The 23,106-nt window shown below is 43.9% G+C and overlaps 1 protein-coding gene across 1 annotated transcript in view; it reads right to left on the reverse strand.

Moving 5' to 3' along the window:
* The window catches only part of REC8 (REC8 meiotic recombination protein), a 173,225-nt gene that overhangs the window by 15,336 nt on the left and 134,783 nt on the right, over positions 1-23,106 (reverse strand). The window contains exons 14-18 of the mRNA XM_073575530.1: positions 18,149-18,255; positions 17,596-17,644; positions 16,138-16,204; positions 12,072-12,173; positions 11,758-11,864 (exon numbers count right to left, since the gene is read on the reverse strand). Coding sequence (XP_073431631.1) covers positions 11,758-11,864; positions 12,072-12,173; positions 16,138-16,204; positions 17,596-17,644; positions 18,149-18,255 — 432 coding nt within the window. The remainder of the gene's footprint in view (positions 1-11,757; positions 11,865-12,071; positions 12,174-16,137; positions 16,205-17,595; positions 17,645-18,148; positions 18,256-23,106) is intronic.

Below are 23,106 nucleotides of genomic sequence, written 5' to 3' on the forward strand. Positions count from 1 at the left end.
GGTACACTCCTGTGGTTTCTTCACCCCTTTCTTTAGGCCTTGATTTGGTTCCTACTAAGGCAATTGTTTCATCAGAAGGTTTCTTATTGAACATCGGGGCACCAGTTCTGTTCCAAATGTATGTTTATTTGTTAATAACAAGTAAGAATTGATCGTTCTTCATGTAACGATGTTCTGACGGCAAAGTGGGTGTTTACATCCCTGTAGACTTGGTCAATCTTCAGTTTTTTCATCACTATTCTTGAGACCGGCACGGTCCTCTGAACACTGTATTGTTTACTTGTGCTGTATTACGCCTGAATTGTTGGATTTACTGCATTGCTGTCATGTTACCAATAATTTTCAATAAATAAAACATACAAAACTTTATAGGTCCCTAAAAAAATAAGTTTTGTAAATTTCCTTGAAAAACTGAAAAATCATTGCTACATTATTAAACCTCATAAACTGCTAACAAAATAAAATAACATTTTACAAATGGTGCTGATGTAAAGCAGACATGTGGAAAATGTTGTTTATGTCAGGGTCCTGACCGCCTGCATACAGCCTCAGGCAGGGACTCACCCGCACCGTAGGGACTCCTGGGGACAAAAACAGCCGGAAAATAGATGCACGGGACCTGAACGTAGAAGTTTAGAAAGCAGGCACAGGACCTACGGTCATGTGACTACAAGGGGGCGGGGCTTAGCGTCCTGCTTTCAAAGAAGGTAGAAAACTCAAAGTCGGGCAAAGCGGGGGTCATGCACAATACAGGCAAGCGAGGTACTGGAGGGATAAACAGACGGGAGGTCAGACAAAGCGAAAGGTCATACACAAGAGCTCAGAAAAATACCAGGGATGAGGCAGAACGGATAGCCAGAGCCAAGCAGAGATCAAAACCAAACAGACGTAGAAGGTACCAGGCAGAATCCAAAGCAGAATCCAGAGAACAGACCGAGTCATACACAGAGAATCAAGCAACCAGAACATAACACTAACACACTCAGGGGTCACCACACAATGCCAAGGGTGAAAGTATAACTGACGGGGGATGGGAGCTTCCTGAGGCTATAAGAAGCCTCCCCAGAACCAATGAGAGGCCACCATAATAGGTCCCAGGTGTGCAGGTGAGAGTCTGCCCTGAGGTCAGAACATTAACCCCAGCAGTGCCGGTCACCCAGCACTGGTATCATAACAGTACCCCCCTCTCAACGGGGGGCCTCTGGACCCCCAGGCTTGCCCGGGTATCTAGCATGGAAAGCCCGAACCAGATGATCCGCATGCATCAACCGGGCCGGCACCCAGGACCTGTCCTCTGGCCCATACCCCTTCCAATGAGCTAGGTACTGTACTGACCGCCGTACCAACCTAGAATCTACGATGTGACCAATCTCATATTCCACATGTCCCTCAACCGAAACCAGAGGAGCAGCGGACTCGGATTCTCCCCGGACTGCTTCAAACGGCTTCAGTAGAGATCTATGGAAGACATTAGGGATCTTGAAAGAGGGTGAAAGGCACAGCCTGTACGCTACTGGGTTGATTTTTTCCACAATCTTGTACGGGCCAATGAATTTGGGGCCCAACTTGGCTGACGGAATCTTTAACTTAATGTTTCGCGTGGAGAGCCAAACTTTCTCTCCAACCTGAAACATGGGACCAGGTGTTCGTTTCCTGTCCGCGAAAAACATACCTGCCTTGAGACCTAGATATACGCCGCTGGACTTCTGCCCATGTATTTCTTAACCGCTCAACAGAGTCCTCATCCCCGGGGCACCCCAGATCGAGACGAGAAAACTCACCAAAATGAGGACTGAACCCATAGTTGATCAAGAAAGGGGACAGACCAGTGGATTGACTCACCCGACTATTGAAGGCAAATTCAGCCAACGGCAGTATATCACACCAGTCATTCTGTCTAGCAGAAGTCAGACATCTGAGGATCTGTTCTAGAGACTGATGAGTGCGTTCCGTCTGACCATTACTCTCAGGATGGTATGCAGACGAAAAGGACAGAGATATCCCTAATTTTTTGCAGAAAGCACGCCAAAACTTAGCCACAAACTGCACACCACGATCAGACACCACATTCAGGGGTACCCCATGCAAGCGGACCACATGCTGCACAAACAATCTGGATAAGGTCTCAGCAGAAGGTAATGCGGACAGGGGTACAAAATGAGCCTGCTTTGAAAATCTGTCCACCACTACCTATACCACCGTATTACCCCTGGAAGAGGCAAGATTGGTAATAAAATCCATGGACAGATGGGTCCATGGTCTTTCGGGAACTTCCAAGGGCATCAGCTCCCCCGCCGGCCGGCTATGGGAGCTTTTAGAACGAGCGCAGACCCCACAACCAGAAATGAATTTCTTTATATCAGAACCAAGAGTAGGCCACCAGAAGATCCTAGCCACCGCCAGTCGCGTGGCTGATATACCAGGGTGAGCACACAACTTGGATTCGTGGAACACTTGCAAGAGTTTAAGGCAAAGTTGCTCTGGGACAAACAGCTTGCCCCCTGGCTTGGCCGCAGGAGCCAGCGACTGGGCCCCCTTGATTTCCCGTTCCAATTCAGACGAGATCCCTGCTAACACCACCCCAGGGTGCAGGATGGAGGACGGTGGCTCAGGGGCAGACACAGGGTGAAAACTACGAGATAAGGCGTCAGCCTTGACATTCTTTGACCCTGGACGGAAAGTAATAGTAAACTGGAATCGAGAAAAATAAAGTGACCAACGGGCCTGTCTGGGCGTTAATCTTTTAGCAGACTCAATGTATGACAAATTTTTGTGATCACAGTAACCGGGTGACTGGCCCCCTCCAAAAAGTGCCTCCATTCCTCAAACGCCAACTTGACCGCAAGAAGCTCTATTGCCTACATCATAATTTCTTTCAGCAGCAGAGAACTTCCTGGAAAAGAAAGCACATGGCCTGAGGTTGGTAAAAGTGGCAGACCATTGAGATAACACTGCCCCTACCTCGGAGGCATCCACCTCCACCACAAATGGTTTGGAAGGATCTGGCTGTACCAAGACAGGAGCAGACATAAAACATTTTTTCAGCGTCACAAAGGCCTCTTTTGCGAGCGAGGACCAATTTCTCACATCCGCACCTTTGCATGTTAGATCCGTGAGAGGTTTGACCACTTGCGAAAACCCCCGGATAAATTTGCGGTAATAATTGGTGAACCCCAAGAAGCGCTGAAGACCCTTAAGATCTCGGGGTTGCACCCAATCCGCAATGGCCTGCACCTTCTTGGGGTCCATGCGAAAACCCTCACCGGATACAATTAATCCCAAAAATGACAATTCTTGCACACAGAATACACATTTCTCCAATTTGGCATACAGATGATTTTCTCTCAGTCTTTGGAGAACAGTTCGTACATGTTCCAAATGAGAATGCTTGTCGGAGGAGTATATCAAAATATCATCTAAGTAGATAACGACAAAATGACCAATGAGATCTGAGAATACCACGTTGATGAAATTCTGAAATATGGCGGGGGCGTTGGTAAGACCAATGGCATGACTAAATTTTCAAACAGTCCCTCGGTCGTGAGGAACGCGGTTTTCCATTCATCCCCCTCTCGGACCCTTATCAAATTATATGCCCCCCGAAGATCCAGTTTAGAAAACCACTTTGCCCCTGATAGTTGGTTACACAAATCGGGAATCAACGGAAGGGGGTACGTATTCCGTACCGTAATCTGATTAAGTTCCTGAAAATCGAGACTGGGACGTAACCCGCCATCTTTTTTCTTTACGAAAAAGAAACCTGCCACCACAGGTGAGACTGAAGGACGTATGTGTCCTTTGCGCAGACTTTCAGCAATGTACTCCTTCATAGCCAAGCGCTCAGGACCGGACAAATTAAACAGACAGGCTTTAGGTAATTTAGCCCCCGGGACCAGCTCAATAGCGCAGTCAAAGGGTCTATGTGGCGGTAACGTCTCGGCCTCGCTTTTGGAGAATACATCTTCGAAGTCCTTCAGGCATTCCGGAATACCTTCGAGCTCGACAGATGATACAGACACAGATTTAACAGGTTCAACCAGCAGTGCGGATTTATCACATAACTTAAAATCATTAAACCCCCATTGAACAATCTCCCCCATTTTCCAGTTAATAACTGGGTTATGACGTAACCAGGGCATGCCCAGCACCAACCCCGCAGGTAGATTGTCCAGAACAAAACAACTTAAGTTTTCCACATGAGTAGCGCCCACTCTGAGTGAAAACAAGTCAGACATAAAGAGAATTCCCTCCTTAGTGAGGGGAGAGGAGTCAATGGCCATCACCTTGATCGGAACCTTGAGCCTAACTGTCCCTATCTTACAGTGTGTGACCCATTGGGAGTCAATGAGGTTAATCGATGATCCGCAGTCCACGAAGGCTGTAGAGGAAAAAGAACTACCGTCCACAAACAGTTCCACATGCAGTAAGACTTTAGAAAACGAGGAAATGGGTACCTGAGGGTCTGGGTAGTCTCCCCGTTGACTACCCAGACCTAGTCGTTTCCCGCCGACCGGGTTGAAGATGGGCAATCAGGACACTCCCTTTTCCAATGACCCGTTTTACCGCAGTAAAAGCATAACTGCTTGTCCTTCCGGCGTTTCCTCTCCGTATCCTTCAGGGAGAGGGCGCCTACATCCATGAACTCAGGGGCAGTCTCTTTTCCACTGGGGAACAATGGAGTTTCCACCTGCATCACCCCTCTGGCCCGCAGCCTGCGGTCCATCCGGACGGCCTGGGTCATGGCGTCCTCAAGAGAGTTAGATGGGGGATGTAACGCCAAGGCATCCTGCAGCCGCTCGGACAAGCCTCTGCGAAAGAGTCCTCGGAGTGCGGCGACGTTCCAAGAGACCTCTGCGGCCCAGCGGCGGAATTCAGTACAAAACCACTCAGCTGAGTGTTTCCCCTGACAGACGCTCATCACCATGTCCTCTGCCAATCGCACTCGGTCAGGCTCATCATAAATGTGCCCGAGGGCCTCAAAAAATGCATTCACCGACACTCTCTCAGGGGCAGTGGGAGGAAGGGAGAAAGCCCAAGCTTGTGGGGACCCTCTTTTTTTAGTTTGAGACCACGACCAGAGGAACGTGGTCTCAAACTAAAAAAAAAAGTTTGCACCCCTCCATGAAGACCCTGAACTCTTTTTTGTTTCCAGAAAAAAAGTCAGGCAGTTTAACAGGTGGTTCTGGGGACACCAAAACAACATCACTCGCCCCAGAGACCCAGCAGCTAGAGCTCCCCGCACTGTCTCAGAAACCTGCTGCTGAGAACGAGCCAGAGCTTGCTGCTCCAGAGCTAGACCCTGAAACATTTGACTCAGTCATTTCATCTGGTCAGCCAGACACTGTATGGGATCCATAACTCTGCACGAAAACCCCCCAAATAACTTAATGGTCAGTTATAATGTCAGGGTCCTGACAGTGCCGGCGTACAGCCTCCGCTAGGCAGGGACTCACCCGCACCATAGGGACTCCTGGGGACAAGAACAGCCGGAAAATAAAGATGCACGGGACCTGAATGTAGAAGTTTAGAAAGCAGGCACAGGACCTACGGTCATGTAACTACAAGGGGACGGAGCTTAGCGTCCTGCTTTCAAAGAAGGTAGAAAACTCAGTCGGGCAAAGCGGGGGGTCATGCACAATAAAGGCAAGAGAGGTACAGGAGGGATAAACAGACGGGAGGTCAGACAAAGCCAAAGGTCATACACAAGATCTCAGTAAAGTACCAGGGATGAGGCAGAACGGATAATCAGAGCCAAGCAGAGATCAAAACCAAACAGACGTAGAAGGTACCAAGCAGAATCCAAAGCAGAATCCAGAGAACAAACCGAGTCATACACAGAGAATCAAGCAACCAGAACACAGCACTAACACATTCAGGGGTCACCACACAATGCCAAGGGCGAAAGTATAACTGACGGGGGATGGGAGCTTCCTGAGGCTATAAGAAGCCTCCCCAGAACCAATGAGAGGCCACCATAATAGGTCCCAGGTGTGCATGTGAGAGTCTGCACTGAGGTCAGAACATTAACCCCAGCAGTGCCGGTCACCCAGCACTGGTATCATGACAGTTTATTAATGTTTTCCTGTGGTATGATTGTCTGGATTACAGGGATAATCATTCGAAGTTTGAAAATTGCAAATCTCCGAATCAATGGGATTTGTTGAAGTGTTCCAGAGTTACTACCACATAAAGTTACACTGGTCGGATTTTAAAAATTTTGCACGGTCACTAAGGGGTTAAAATCCTTATAAGAGGAAATCCTCCTGGTAGGAGGTGACCTTAAAGGGAAACTGTCGTTTAAAAACAAAAATGCTATTAACTTGCAGATACGAGGTTAATGCTCTATTGCTGAGGCGGCTGTTAGTCAGTACCGGAGTATGTTTACAGCCACCACTTGCTATCCTCTGAACGGTGATTTGAAGCAGTGTCGACCATGACTGAAAGCTCAAGGCTGACGGGAGCAATAAAGTTCATCTTTTCCCAGCAGTGGGGCTTTTGGTGCTGGCGCCGGTCTGCTTCAGAACACTATTAACCTGCAGATTAACCCTATATCTGCAGGTTAATAACCTTTTTTTACATGATGATAGGTTCCCTTTCAAATATCACTTTTTTTTGCACATTATGCTAATGTCTAGAAATACTCATTTCTACAGTACTTCCAAAGTGCAGATGGAATTGTGAATTATAATGAGCTATTGGATGGCAAATTGCCCTTCTATTCTTGCCCAGGGGCCATTTCAGTGTGTGTGCCCCAGTGCTATTGGTCATGTGATCGAACGTGTGATGCTCAGTTGTGTAAAGACTCTTGTGTAGACAGAATGTCAGATGCTTATTCTATACAATGAAATACATGATCACATGATCGCCTATTAGATTCCCTCTGACTGCTCAGAGGCGAGCCCTGCCCTTCACTTTTCTCTGTATGCCATCACCTGCTTTATATAAGTGGGTAGAGGTATAATAGCTTACTTAATAAATAATTAGATGCAGAGCAGACTTAAAATCTCAGATTGTATCTAAAAGTGAATTTCCTGTGTATTTCTATAAGATACAGCTTCACACCTAAAAGCTGTCAAGCAATTGGTCAGGGAAGACATCCATCACATAGGATACACAAATGCTCTGTGATGATGTATACAGCAGAGGCTGGGTATCCTCTGTGATGTTGATGTATACAGCAGAGACTGTATCCTCTGTGATGTTGAAGTATACAGCAGAGGCTGGGTATCCTCTGTGATGTTGATGTATACAGCAGAGACTGTATCCTCTGTGATGTTGAAGTATACAGCAGAGGCTGGGTATCCTCTGTGATGTTGATGTATACAGCAGAGGCTGTGTATCCTCTGTGATGTTGATGTATACAGCAGAGGCTGTGTATCCTCTGTGATGTTGATGTATACAGCAGAGGCTGTGTATCCTCTGTGATGTTGATGTATACAGCAGAGGCTGTGTATCCTCTGTGATGATGTATACAGCAGAGACTGTATCCTCTGTGATGTTGATGTATACAGCAGAGACTGTATCCTCTGTGATGTTGAAGTATACAGCAGAGGCTGGGTATCCTCTGTGATGTTGATGTATACAGCAGAGACTGTATCCTCTGTGATGTTGATGTATACAGCAGAGGCTGTGTATCCTCTGTGATGTTGATGTATACAGCAGAGGCTGTGTATCCTCTGTGATGTTGATGTATACAGCAGAGGCTGTGTATCCTCTGTGATGATGTATACAGCAGAGACTGTATCCTCTGTGATGTTGATGTATACAGCAGAGACCGTATCCTCTGTGATGTTGATGTATACAGCAGTCTGTGTATCCTATGTGATACGTACACAAGAGTCTATCTGCTGTAATTTTTAAAATTGTGTTTTTTGTACTAACTGCAAAATCCCTTTCTTGTTGACTACATTAAGCAACACCTTGACACACTAGGTGTAAAAAGTGTTGGCTCCACTTGGTGAGCTACAGTACCATGTAAAAGTTTGTGCACCCTTGTGAAAATTACTGTTATTGTGAACAGTTAACCAAGTTGAAAATGAAGTGTTTGCTATATAATATGTGGGATGTGTCTCAGTATATATGGGGGCTGGGTTAGGGGCACATACTATATATAGGGGTCTATGTGATTGTTCATAGTGTATATAGGGGCTATGTGTAGGGGCCTTATACTTTATATTTGGAGGTTTGTGTGTGGACTCATTCTGAATATAAGAGGCTGTTTATAGAGGGGCTGTGTGAGTGCTAATACTGTATATAGGGGGGTATGTGTGGGGGCTCATACTTTTGTTCTAGGGAAAAGCATGTACTTGTCCGGGTGTTGCCATTTCCTACGTAAGAAGATTGGTGCCAACAAACGGAATCTGCTTTCTAGGAGAGTGATGTCTATAACCTGAAGGGTGTCTCTCACTGCCTGATGAGAAATCTGCTTGGCCTCTGAGTCTGAGGTGTCCCCAGAAGATTGGACTGGACAGTGGAAGAAGTTGTTTCATCCGCTGTGCCTGTTTCCCAGGCGTGATCTGGGGAGGCCAAGGAAAATTTGTGGGAAGAGATCCTATGTTTCTTGTGGAAACATCTGTTTGTTAGACTCCTCCAGCTCTATTTTGGGGGAAACAAGGGGTCTTGATTGAGCAGACAGTTAAGGCAGAGGGAGCCACATGGTAAGCATTTGGCGCAGCTCGAGCAAATGAAGGTCTATCAGATGGAGAGAATGCAACAGGAGAGGTGAGTTCAGGGCGGGAAGTGAGGAGGTGCGCCTGGGGAAAAAGGGACCCTCCCAAAAATACAGCTCAAAACAGTGACGATTGACACGAAAGATTTGGAGTAAAATAATATTTAGGACTAGAGATGAGCGAATATTTCAATATTCGGTTTGGCTTACGATCACAGAATTTGCAGTATTTGCCAATTTAATCATCAAATATAGCCGAACATACACAGCACAAAAACCGGCGTTTCCGACGCTGTGTGACAGCGTGGGAAACATCGGCGTAGCGCTTCTGATCAGCGGTGAAATCATCCCCGCCGGTCAGAGAGCCGCGGTTCCCACACTGTCAAAAGACAGCATGAGCGCTCCACTTTGATCAGATGTATGAAGTTTACCTCCGGTCACTGGTGTCAGATGATGGGACTACCGCTCCCATCAGCTAACACATGCTGCCGCTAATAGCAGTGAGAGCAGGAGCAGCGGATGGGAGTATTTATCAGCCGCTCCTGCGCTGTAAATAAATAATTTTAAAAAACGGGGTGAGTTTACCTGTATTTTTGATAACCAGCCAGGCAAAACTCACAGCTGGGGGCTGCAACCCTCAGCTTCAGCAAGGCTGGTTATTAATAATAGAGAGGGGTCCCCATGCCTTATTTTGGGAGTATTCATCAGCTGCTCCTTGAGTTCATTGGCCATGAACTTGCAGGACCTGTCTCAGGGTGCCCGGTGTCGACTGGATGACAAGGCTGCATGATCGCATCATGCAACCATGCAGCCTGCCATCAAGATGTAGCAGAGCTAGACCCGTCGTGGAACAAATGAATTAAAAGCATCTCTGCGGAAAGGTGAGGAATAATGTTTGCAGATGACAAGGGCATCGTGGGAATGGGCGAAGTCGTACGTATGTTTACTTAAGACTATTAAAGGAGTCTGTGTCTTTCAATTAAAGGACTTTTTTCTGGGTGTCTGTGTTTTCATACAATCTGACTATTGGGTTAGTAATGGGGGCATCTTATTGACGCCTCTCCATTACTAACCTCAGGGCTTGATGTTACCTGACAATACAAAGGTGACATCAACCTCCCCCCCCACTATCACCTCACTTGCTACCACTACAGGGCAAGTGGGAAGTGCAAGGCTAAGTGCCAGAATGGGCACATCTTGGAAATGCGCCTTTTCTGGGGCGGCTGAGAGCTGATATTTTTAGCCTGGGGGGTGGCAGTATCCATGGCCCCTTCCTAGGGTAATAATAGCCCCCTACTATCTGCATAGCCTTTTCTGGTTATTAATTATAGGGTACCCCACATCATTTTATTTGGGGGCTCCCCCATTTTAATAGACAGTAAAGGGTAAGTATACAGTTGTGAGCTGATATTAATAGCCTGGGAAGCTCCATGAGTATTACCCCCTTCCCAGGCTATAAACATCGGCCCCCTGCCGTCTGCTTTCCCTCTGATAGTTACGAAAATTACACAGGAGCCCATGCCATTTTTTTTTTTTTTTTCAGAAAAATAATCTTTCATTAATTAAATACATTTTCAGTAAGTTGCACACACTGCACTAATTGTATATGTCACAGACATCTATATATCTATCTTCTCTATGTATTTACTGTATGTAATCCATCTCTTCTATCCTGTCGGCTCATGCAGTGATATTACACTACCGCAGCTGCTGATTTGCCGGCTTTTCTTCTATCTATGTAATATATACATATGTGTGTGTGTGTGTGTCACTGACCTATATATCTATGTATTCTTTGTGTATATATCTATTCTATCTATTCTATTCTAACCTGTCACTGTGATTTTACTTAACGTGGCACATGAATTGCGGGCTTTTATTCTATCTTTTACCGAATGTTACCGACTTTTTCTGATTTTAAGAAAAATGCTCGTGTTACCAATCACGAATCCGATTGTACCATATTCTTGCCGAATTTATATTTGGTGATCGTTTTCCGAACATATTTGCTCATCTCTATTTCTGACCACCAGGGAGTGCCCAAAGTAACCATCAGTAGCAGAAGAAAGGTGGGTCGGGTAGAATATTCTTTTTGGCAGCAGCCTTAGAGGTCAGGTGACTGGCTGATGTGGTTTCTGCAGGGAGGTATACTAATGTGGAGGGTACAATATGAACTGCCTGAAGAAACAAAGATGAGGGACATTAATACTACTGATGAAATAAAAAATAAATAGCAAAAGACCATAGATGGTCCATCTGCCTCGTACAGATGCTATGCTGTAATCAAGTTGCTTAGCTTTCGACGAACTTGTAGAGCTCACCAACCGAAGCCAACACTTTTTTAAAGGGAATCTGTCACCCCTTTTTTCGAATATTAGCTGCCGGCACCGACATCAGGGCTTATCTACAGCATTCTGTAATGCTGTAGATAAGCCCCCGATGTAACCTGAAAGATAAGAGAAAAGAGTTAGATTATACTCACCGGGGGGGGGCGGTCCGGTCCGACAGGTTTCGCGGTCCGGTCCGGCTCCTCCCATCTTCATACGATGCCATCCTCTTCATTCCTTCCTGTCGTGGCTCCTGTGCAGGCGCACTGCTCTGCCCTGTTGAGGGCAGAGCAGAGTATGCGCACTGCGGTATTCTGCTCTGCCCTCAACAGGGCAGAGCAGTGCGCCTGAGCCACGACAGGAAGGAAAGAAGAGGACGTCACTGTTAGAAGATGGGAGGCGCCGGACCGCAACACCCATCGGACCAAGATCGAACCGCCCCTGGGTGAGTAGATTCTAACTCCTTTTTCTTATCTTTCAGGTTACATCGGGGGCTTATCTACAGCATTACAGAATGCTGTAAATAAGCCCCTGATGTTGGTGCCAGCAGCTCATATTCGAAAAAAGGGGTGACAGATTCCCCTTAACCTAGTTTTGACATGTATTCCCACAGTCCTTTTTTTCCAGTGCTATCAATGCGAAATTTGCTTTTTAATGCGCATAACAATACATTTTGATTTGTCTGTTTTACTAAAGATTGTAGCAAATAATAGATTACCAAAATTAATACTTTTAAAATGCATACAGGGTTTTAAAACTTACCAAGACTGGTGAAAAAGGATCTGGAGGCCCACAAGCGAGAAAGAGAACGTGGAGCCAGGCTAAGGAACTGTGAATGCCCAGTGCTGTCAATCTCTGAGAATAACTTCCTAATGAGGGATTGCAATAAAAGCAAATTAGATACAATAAGGCAAGGTTAACATGACTGACATTCATAGTGCAAGTATAAAACACAGCGCCTGGGCTAGCTGCAGCTGATCTGTACTCGGAATGTGATTGTTGGACATATGAAACCTGCTCATAGGGAGAATCACAGAATTTGAAGCTCATAATGAGACAATTGCTGAAGTCCATACCTTTGTAGGTCACTCAATACTTTAGTTTCAGGTATTTCCACAATCTTTTCTGGTGTCTTAGAGATCGTGGGTAGAAATCCATCTTCCTGAACAAAGAGTGGTCTGCAAAACCGCAACACAGAGGGCAATATAAATACGATGTTCTAATTTCTGTTAAATGCCATTTAATGATGACAAACTGGAAGGGATTTATTGGCATGGAATATTAACCAATACTGTAATACAAATAATACTATTGTAAACAAAGTAGTAAAGCACTATATTGTATAGGTAGCCTTCCTGAAAAAGGGCTCTCACCCATTGAGACATTGACTCCATAAGACCTCTGAAATTGTCCTGTGTTATCTGGTACCAAGAGCCAGTTAACACCATTAACGTATGATATACCTCCTCAAACCATTTCTGAAAGGTTAGAATTGGTCTGCAATAATGTCATGGGTCAGCATAGGCACTCCAACTGGTCTGCACATCCACTCCTTGCACCAAGCAGAAATTAGTTGTGTTTTTACAGCTCCTCGAGAGTATTTGTGATGACTCCTGGAGTGGACCCTCTGGGTTGTGGCTCCATCCCTCCCAGGGCGAGCTGACCTAGTGAGCACCACACCCTATACAGGGAGTGTCAGGGGCAAGCCCAAGAGGGTAAGGTACCACGACTGCTGGCACCAGATGGCCGGCTCACAGGAGACACGAGTGAGAGTGTCTGCAGGATGCTACTGGGAGTATGCAGAATACAGGAACCTGCAAAGCGTGGACACGGACACGCAGGGTACAGGGCAAGTGTATGGAAGCACGGAGGGTTCAAGACAAAACAAGGCGTGTACACGGGAGTGCGCTAGATACTGGATAGTGCAAGGCGAGTACACGGGAGCACGTATGGCGCACACTGACAAGCGCGCCCGGGTGCGGTCAAAGCAGAGCATGTGCAAGGGAGCACGCAAGAGCATAGGGTTAGGCAGAAGGTGTGCCAAGAAGCATGACAGAACACAGCAGAGTGTAGGAGCGAAGCACAAGGCTGAGTACAGGAATGAAGCATGTGCTAGAAAGCACGGATAGGCAGAGTACAGTCACAGAGCACGAGGCAGAGGACCCGAGTACAGCGCGCAGCCAAGCAAGGACAAAAACAGACCAAGCCAGGAAGCACAACAATAATCCGGCACCTCCCATAGGAAGAGGTAGCCTGATATAGGGCAAGAGCACTGGGACTTCCGGGTCAGGTCCTCCAGGACCATAGAGGGGACACGGCTGTAGACAGCCGAGAAGAGCGCGCATGCGCACTAGCAACATTGAGCAATCATGGGACGAGGTGCGTGTGTGCACCCGACGGGACCCCCGGAGTGGCCGCGGCACCAGAAGTGGTGACGCCGGGCGCAGGGTCCCAGCCCCAGGTGAGAGCAGCGTGACAGGCGGCATAACACTATGACCCTGTCGCCACTTCACCGGTTGTCTTTCTTTGGACCACATTTGGTAGATATTAGCCACACCATACCTGAAACATTCCACATGAACCTATTGTGAAAAAAGTCTAACTTTGCATCTATTACAATTTGGACTTTTGTAAAAAGAAAAAATATTCAAGCTCTTAAGATTACATATTTTTCTTACTTTGAACGCATCAGATTCAAGAAGCAGCAGTCTGCTGCCTAGAATATACTACAACCCACCGGGGAGCTGGTAAATCCCACTATGGACCCTGTGACAGTGAGTGGGCCTTCACCACTTAACCCCTTCCTGACATTATTTTCCATCTCCTCTTCTTCTAAGAGCCATAAAGTTATTTTTCTGGCGACAAAGCCATATGAGAGTTTGTTTTTTGTGGGATGAGTTGTACTTTTGACACCATTTTAACATGTGATGTACTGGAAAGTGGGAGCAAATTTGTATTCTATGTACAGAGCTCTTGTGTATAATGGCACTTATGGGAATATTAGAATTGTCGTTTTTATTAATGATCAGTATTGTAGTATTTGGTCACTATGTGGTGGTAATATGTGGTCTGGTCATGATGTGACTTATTTATCCCTTGTATTTGGCATTATTGGTCATTTTAAAAATGTATGTGACTCATTCACTTAAAGAGGAAGAAATAAAAATATACCTAGAGTCAATACTTGGGTAGTTTAAGAAAGAGTCTACCTTGTCGTGGTGGCAGCTTAAGAAAAAATATATTTGGGTCAAAACAAAATCTTATGGCTATGTATGTAATATAACTAGCACAAAACACCTATTCTAATTTGTGAAAATCACATGAAGCGGTCCTGATGAAAACCAGTGAAATGCGCGTTGAGGCAGCAGGTTAGGGTCCACATTACACATATCATGTGAGTTGTAGCTAATTATTTTGAACTTATATTCTCCTGCCTATGTTGCACTATTGCACCATTATGTATTGTTGCTGCTTCATCTTTGAGAGCTCCATCTTGTTTAAATAGGACCCCTTATGGGACAGTATGGTACGCTGATGTAATTGTAGCCCAATATATATGCATGTTATATAACATTAGTCTACCTATCTTTTAAGTGCAATTTAGGTACATTTTCACAAGTTAATATACCGTATATCTAGCTTGCTCCTATATTTATATTCCCCAAATTCCTGCTCTATAATGTGTTACTCTGAATTGATACGATTTTAATAATTTTTGGAATACAATAAACTTTAATGTTTTATATATACACTCTGACCTCTTCCTGTGATTTTCACAAATTTGAATAGGTGTTTTGTGCAAGTTGAATAATTGAGAGTTGTCCTAATTGATTTGTGATACCAATTTGGGAAATTTATGGTTTATGTATGTAATATGGTGTTCGATGGGAACTGTTATTGTGTGATTGATGAGGACGTGGTGCAGAAGTGGAGTTTTCCCAAGAGTGGGCAGTGGGAATGTGGAAAGTTCGAGGGGTGGAGGCGGAGCCCAAAAATGTTTATAGTGTGGGGTCCTGAATTTCCTAGTGGCAGCCCTGCCTGCAGACACTCACTATTGTGTTACTCTCCAGCCCTTCGGAGAACAATCTGCCTTCTGTTACAGCCAAATATTTCACATATTGACTCATAAGTCTCGAGCACCAGCTGCCATATTTCTGCTCCCCAGTTCCTAGGTTTTCATGCATAGAGTCGCTTGGCCTTGTTTTCATGTGGAAGGTATGACTTTTTGGGACAATTCTTCCAATTTACAGGTGAAATTAGAATGGAGTGTCTTTCACCTGTTGCACAACGTCTCCCTGGCACCTACTGCGTTTTCCCATTTCTTGGTTCTTCTTCAGATGAGCTCTAAGAGCACATGTTCAAACCACAGTCTGCTATGAAATCTTTGCCTGGTGCAGAAATTGCTGATGCAGTACAACTGCCTTGTGTCTTGTTGCTGTACTCAATAATGATGAGTGAACTTGCTGGAATGACGTCTTATTTGAGCATGCTCGTGTTTTAACTGAGCATCTGGGCGTGCTCGTATATTATGTTCGAGTCCCTGCGGCTGCATGATTTGCGGCAGTTAGGGAATCCCCATGTGTTGAGGCTGTCTACAAACAGGCAATCCCCCGCATGTGTTTTGGCTGTGCTCAGACTTTCCATAGTGTGTGATCTGTCACATGAAACGATCTTCCACAACCTTAACTTTCTAGTAGAGTTTGGCTGTTCTTCACCCAGTCTTAAGTCTCCCACCAAGTTTTTTCTGTTTCAATAAATTAATGATTCAATCTACATGTAAAGTGCTGCAGAATATGTCGGCGCTATAGAAATAAAATTTATTATTATTATTATTACATGTGAAAATGCTGATCATTATCACCTGTTTGATCTAATTGGTTCCTTACACATCTGACAATAATCCTACAAAATTTGTGCAGGTGCATCTAAAAGAATTCATGCCAATTTGTGGGCAAGAGGTCATCACAGCAAATATTTCCTTGATTTAGATTTCTCTTTTATTCAATCACTTTGAATTTTGTTAATTGATAAGCAAACACTTCTATTTCTGAAAGCATTCTTACTTTGCAGCATTTTTTTCACGCCTGCCTAAAACTTTTGCACAGTACTGTACATATATACTCTGACAATTTATTGCAGTACCTTCCTTCATCGGGTGTTAATAAAATGGGTTGAGACCGTTCCTCCTCAGATGCTTCCAGGGAAACTTCTAAAGAGAAAAAATAAACAATCACATGGTTGCTATAACTTTTATCATCATTGTAACAAAACTTTACCTATTTTACCTAAGTGACTTCTGGCAGCTGTAACTGAAATATACGTAGATAGATGACTTGACCTGTGACAGATGTTAAAGTGGCCAGTGATTTCTTTTATCGTATCCCCACTGCTCTTGGGAATTTTTTTTTTTTTTAAATCAGCCATATGACTCCAGAGGTATAGGAGTTTTTATTTAGTGCCAATTTTATGGTCTTTACCAAAGAGGCGTTGCTCACCAGGTAATTACACAGAGCGGCCTAGAGACATGCCCCCAAAGAAACCACACCCCCTTGTAAAGACCATAAAATTAGCACTAAATTAAAAAAAGTCCATATCTCTGAAACCATATGACAGATAAAAAAAAACCAAAGCAGGATACTCAGGGGAACAGCAGGAAGAAAGTAAGAATAAAAACTGCCTACTATTGATCTGTTGACAATTCTTCTTTAACCCCTTCACAATTTTTGATGTACATGAGGTACATTTTGATGATTAAATACAGTAAAAAGTTAAAATATTAAAATAAAAAAATATGGTCAAATCACTCCACTTTTGCACCCTTTACAAAAATAAATAAAAAAAAAACACATATTTAGTATCACTGCGTTTGTAAAAGTCTGATCTATCAAAATATAAAGTAAATTAATCCGATCGGTAAATGGCATAACGAAAAAGAAATCAAAACACCAGAATTACACTTTTTTGTGTGCCGCAACATTGCAATAAGATGCAATAAAAACATCATGTCTACCCAAAAAGGTATCAGTAAAAACATCAGCTCACGATGCAAAAAATAAGCCTTCGCACAGTACCATATCCTGATAACTGAAAACGCTACAAGTCTTGGAAAATAGTGAAAGAAGGAAAAAAAAATTCTTTACAAATTTCCAAAACAATTTTCATCACTTAAAAAAAAAAAATTAAAATTAGACATGTTTGGCATCTGCATACTCATACACACCTGGAGAATCCTATTACCAGGACAGTTTTACCATACAGTGAACATGATTAAAAAAAAAAAAATTGTAGAATTGCTTTTTTTTTTTTTTTTTTTTTTTGCAATTTCAACGCACTTGGTAATTTTTTTTCACACATTCTAATGCATCACATGATAAAATGAACAATGCCATTTAAAAGTACAAATAGTCCTGAAGAAAGCAAGCCCTCATACAGCTATATGGATGGAAAAATAAAAGAAAAAAAGTGATGGCTCTTGGAAAAAACAAAATTGAATAAAACTAAAGATCGCCTGGGTGAAGGCATTAAAGCTAAACCATAAAAATCTATCCCGTAGTCACCAATATTCATAGCTGGTTATAGGCAGATAATACAATAGCCCACCTGAAGACATCAAGATGCTGACACCAGATTGACTGGCTGCACGCACCACCTGTGAGAGAAAATACACAAAGGCAATACCTTTTAGTGTTTCAAATTTTCCTTTTTCACTACTTTTTTTTTTTTTTTTTTTTTACCATTTCTTACATACAGTGCTGTGCAAATTAATTGGGACAAAAGCAGTTTTTTAAGTAAAATCGTAAGTTGGTTACCAGTCAGTGATTCAAACCAGTTTTAATTGCTTTGAACAGGCACTCACACCTGTTTGTCCCAATTAATTTGCACAACGCTGTACATTAACCCCTTTCCAACCTTAGATGTATAGGTACTTCAAAAGACGGAAACTCAGAATCGGAAAAACCCAAGGTGGTGAAGGGGTTAATAGTTTGTCAAAATCTGTACACATACTGCTCTACAGCCCTTATCAGATATATGGATCTTCTGCCTCAAGTCATTTCTGCAATAAAACTACTTCATGTGAACACGCACATTTTCTCCTTTTTATAAGCTATGGCGTCTGACAACATGTGTCCATCTATGCATGTACATCTCTCACCTCTAGTTCACTGATTAATTCTTCTTTTGTTTTCTGGATATGTTGCAAGGGCTCTAACAATGCACATCTAGATCTTAGTTCTCTAAGCTCCGGAGCCATGAAATTCTCTAACACAGAAGGGAGATATAATGAAAAACACTTAAGAGTAGTAAACCAGACACCTGTATTATATGATGGGCAAGCAGCATGGGCCTTCACTTCCAAACTCTCTAGAGCTTTCTAGATCATCCCAGTAAAGAGCTGTTAGTGAAAAGTTTCAAAAGTTATGTTAACACTTAGAATTTGTGTAAAGCCATCACCCCACCCCACCCCAAAAAAAAACTGAAAAAAAAACCTTGAAAATACTACATTTGACCATAATATTAGTGTATCATCATTATTATTATTATACATTTATATAGTGCCATTTATTCCATGGCACTTTACAGGGAAAAAGGGAAATATAGACAAGTACAATAAACATATGCAAGACAAGGGACACATAAGTACAGAAGGAGAGAGGACCCTGCCCGCGAGGGCTCACAGTCTACAGGGATGGGATGTATCATTCACAAGACCTAAATATTTCCATCTGCAGAAGACTCATTTTTACAAGAGTTGATTCTTTTGCATGGAAAACTAGAAGTGCATTGGCTGCACATTCATATTTATTTCTGTAGGAATGGGGATTAACAGCTGCCATACACCTCTCACCTCATATCGTGGTTGAACAAAGGATCAAATATATTAATATCTAATGCAAAAGAAAAGGTGGATCGGCACATTCAATAATAACAAATCTTCAAGCTTTATTCCAAATGCAAATCTTTAAAAATCCATACAAGGATGATGTGTAGGACCCGCTCTGACGCATTTCTGTCACTTACTGCGTCCTTAGTCATAGGAAGAGATAGGCGGAGACCTGGATGGTCAGGTTCGGCCGAACAGTTAAAAAAGTTCAGATTCGGGTAATGTAAGGGGAGGCCAGGACTGTAGTCTTGACCAGAGACACTGCAACATCTGTGTCCCGACCTTGCCTCACAGAAAACTGTATTCCACTTCTCAGCATACCTGTGTCTCAAGTTTCAGGTCCCCCTGGGAACTTCCCAGGCTGCGACGGTCCCTCTTCTAGGCGACCCCAATAATGGAGACACAGTCCAGGATAACTTGAACATTCTCTTTACTTAGAACTTCACACGTTACATCCACAGTTGGCACATCGTGGAATTCACTTGTTTCCTCATCTTTTCCTACTTCGCTGACGCTTCTGTGCGGCATGTCCGGACGGTCTTAGACTGCTCCCCAGATCCTTCCTCGCCATAATGACAATTCCTTCTGCCTGTTTCGCCCCAGATTCAAAATCATCAGTCACCCTGTTTGGTTGCATATAGAAAAGCACCCGGCCCATCTGTACCATTCCCTTCGAAGCTCCAACTTCCTTCAGTTCCTCACTCCAACCGACTCCCGCCCTAAAGGAGTCCACCCAGGCTATGAGTCACCACATCTTTCTTCTCCTGTACTGACCCAGTGGCCGTGGATAACATGGGCTGCAGCTACCATAAGTTGTGTGGCTGCCTATCCGTCGGGGGAATATAGCCCATGTGGACACTTCGGGCACCCAGACCCCGTCTGGCTTAACTAACTAAAAACTCCTGTCTTACCACCCGGCAGCCGCTCCTATTTTAACCCTCTACAAACTAGCTATGACCTATTCTAATCGTGAACACTAGTATACGCCCATTTAGTGGTCCCCAAAGAAACTACACTTACCCTTAGCTAGGAGAACTATAATACTAAGGTGGCCCTCTCTAATGTCCGAAGGGTGCACTTTACTTTCCCTATCTTACACAGTATTATATTACAGGCACATAACGCATATACAACATTGTACATAAAATGATAACACTGAAAAGAGTGGCAGTACCACCGAATATTAACTACGACATTACAATAGCTAACCTATGTAAACAGTTACACATTAAGAGCCATTAGGGGAGCAGAGCAAGGCGGTAATCCTATGTCACCCCTTACAGTACCAGAACAGTACTCAGACCCCATTCACTTGAATTTGGGGCCCGAACATCCAGTGATTGCCACGCTGTCATATGCATGACAGCGCGGCAAACACTGCTTCTGATCGGTGCTGGTCAGACAGCCAAAGTTCCCACGCTGTCAAAAGACAGCATGAGCTAGCAGCTGTGATCGGAGGTATAAAGTTTACCTCCGGCACTGGTGTCAGCTAATGGGACTACTGGTCTCTTGAGCCGACGCCTGCTGCCGCTCAAAACAGTGAGAGCAGGAGTGGCTGATGGGAGTATTCCTCAGCCAGTGCCTGCGCTGTAAAAAAATAATTTGAAAAAGAAACAGTGTCGGTTCCTTTGCATTTTTGATAACCAGCCATGCAAAACTCACAACTGGGGGCTGTAACCTTCAGCTGTGAGCTTCAGCAAGGCTGCTTATCATGAATAGAGGGGTCCCCACTCCATTTTTTAATTTAAATTAAAAAAATGCATAGGGTCCCCCCTATTTTTGACAACCAGCCTTGCTAAAGCAGACAGCTGGGGGCTGGTATTCTCACGCTGGTAAGGGACCATGGATATTGCCCCACCCAGCCTAAAAATAGCCCACAACCCCACAGAAAGGGCACATCTATTTGATTGGCCAGTCCTGGTGCTTTGCCCGGCTCTTCCCATTTGCCCTGTAGCAGTGGCAAGTAGGGTTCATATTTGTGAGGTTGATGTCACCTTTGTATTGTCAGGTGACATCAAGCCCACGGCTTACTAATGGAGAGGCGTCTATAAGACACTTCTCCATTACTAATCCTATAGTTGTATTGTAAATAAAGACATTATTTGAAAATAACAAACAGTTATACTCCCCTAACACCTAATTCCATTGAATCCCTCATCTCCTGTAATAAAATAAAGATAAAAGAAACAACAATATACCTCTTTGATCTTTCCTGGCACCCACGCAATGCACCACTTTTGCTCTGCCCTCAACAAAGGCAGAGAAGTACGCCTGCGCAGGAGCGTGGTGCCGAGGAGTCTGTGTGGCTGATGCAGAGACGCATCATCCACGTGAAGCAAGCAGGACGATGCCATCACAAGAAGATGGGAGGCGCTGGACCGGACCGACCCACAGGTGAGTATAATAAGTTATTTTTCTACTCTTACAGGTCGGGTTGGGGCAGATATACAGCATTATAGAATGCTGTATATCAGCCCTCAAAGGTGATGGCCGCAACTTATATCGGGCAAAACTGGTTAAGGAATTTATTTTGGCTACTGAAACATAATTTTTTCATGTTCAGCCATGATTTTTTTCTTCCAGATAAAGGGAGCCCCGATGGGGTCAAGCTTCTCCCCTCATTAGCAATCCTTTTTGTTGCCTGATAGGAGGAACAATACATTTTTTCTGCCCATAATCCATTTTTGTCAAATTTGGTCTGGTATGGTCGCTATATGGATGACAGCCTCATCCTCATCCTCTGGTCGGGGAACATTGAATTGACATAATGAATAAAGTCAGCTATGGTAGCTAAGTATTTAAATCTGACCTTTTCCAGCCCGGGCAATAGTGTTGAATTTTTTTGATATTTCCCTGCATGGGAATACTGCATTAAAAGTATTGCACGCTCTTCATATCGTAAACCGATCAGTGGTAATACCACACTACGAGATGATAGTTGTCATCCATTTCACACCATTGCTTCTCTAGCTGATGGGGAATTCATTAGAGCAAGAATACTGTTCAGATGACGCAGATTTTTCCAGAGAATCTAATATTACATCTAGGCTAAAACAAAGGGGATATACAAATGATATTATAGATACAGCATATTGGAAAGATTCAGGAATGGAAAGAAAAGAAATGTTAATCAATTGGAAAAATAAAAGCAAACGTTCTCAAAATAATAAACAGACCATCACATTCAGTACTCCATATAGTCTGCAGTATAATAAAATAGGAAACACACTTTCACCCACACTCCTCGCCCTGGCAACAGACATGGTGAAGGAGTGGGCTTTCTTCTTTTTTCCAATTGAACCTTCAACCCAATACCACCTCTATCTTCCCTTATCCTCCCCTCTTTTGAAGTCCACTCTGTCCGCATCTACTCTCCCTCCAATCTCCAAGTTACATACATAGTTACATAGTTTTGAAGGCTGAAGGAAGACCTTATGTCCATCTAGTTCAGCCTATTTTTAGTGCAGCTGTTCTGCATTGTTGATCCTGGGGAAGGCAAAAAAAACAGAGTAGAAGCCAATTTTCTCCATATGGAAAAAAGTTCCTTCCCCAAAGCTGGGTCAACCATCTACCTATAATATTCTGTTATTCGTAACCTTCTATACTGTTACTCACAAGAAAAGCATCCATTCCTTTCTTAAATTCATTCAGTGAGTTGGCCATCACCACTTCCTCAGGAAGAGAATTCCAGAGCCTCACTGCTCTTACCGTGAAGAACCCTCTTCTATGCTGATGCAGAAATTGTCTTTCCTCCAAACGAAGAGAATGCCCCCTTGTTCTTGTCACAGTCCTTGGTACAAACAGTTCATTGGAGAGATCTCTGTATTGCCCTCTGATATACTTGTACGTATATATTAGGTCTCCCCTAAGTCTTCTCTTTTCTAGAGTAAATAGACCTAATTTTGATAACCTTTCTGGGTATTGTAGTGAACCAACTCCATTTATCATTTTAGTAACCCGCCTTTGAACCCTTTCTAGTTCAGTAATGTCTTTCTTGAGCACCGGCGTCCAAAATTGCACACAATACTCCAAGTGTGGTCCGACGAGTGATTTGTACAGAGGGAGAATTATGTTTTCATCTCGTGTCCCCAGACCTCTTCTAATGCATCCCATGACCCTATTTGCTTTGGTGGCAGCTGCCTGACACTGGGCACTCCAATTTAGCTTCTTATTGACTAAGATGCCCAAGTCTTTTTCCATGTCTGATTTCCCCTGCAGTTTCCCATTTA

The sequence above is a fragment of the Dendrobates tinctorius genome, unplaced genomic scaffold (genome assembly GCF_039654945.1).
Source record: "Dendrobates tinctorius isolate UK_male_01 unplaced genomic scaffold, ASM3965494v1 ptg000044l, whole genome shotgun sequence".
NCBI classification, from domain to species: domain Eukaryota; kingdom Metazoa; phylum Chordata; class Amphibia; order Anura; family Dendrobatidae; genus Dendrobates; species Dendrobates tinctorius.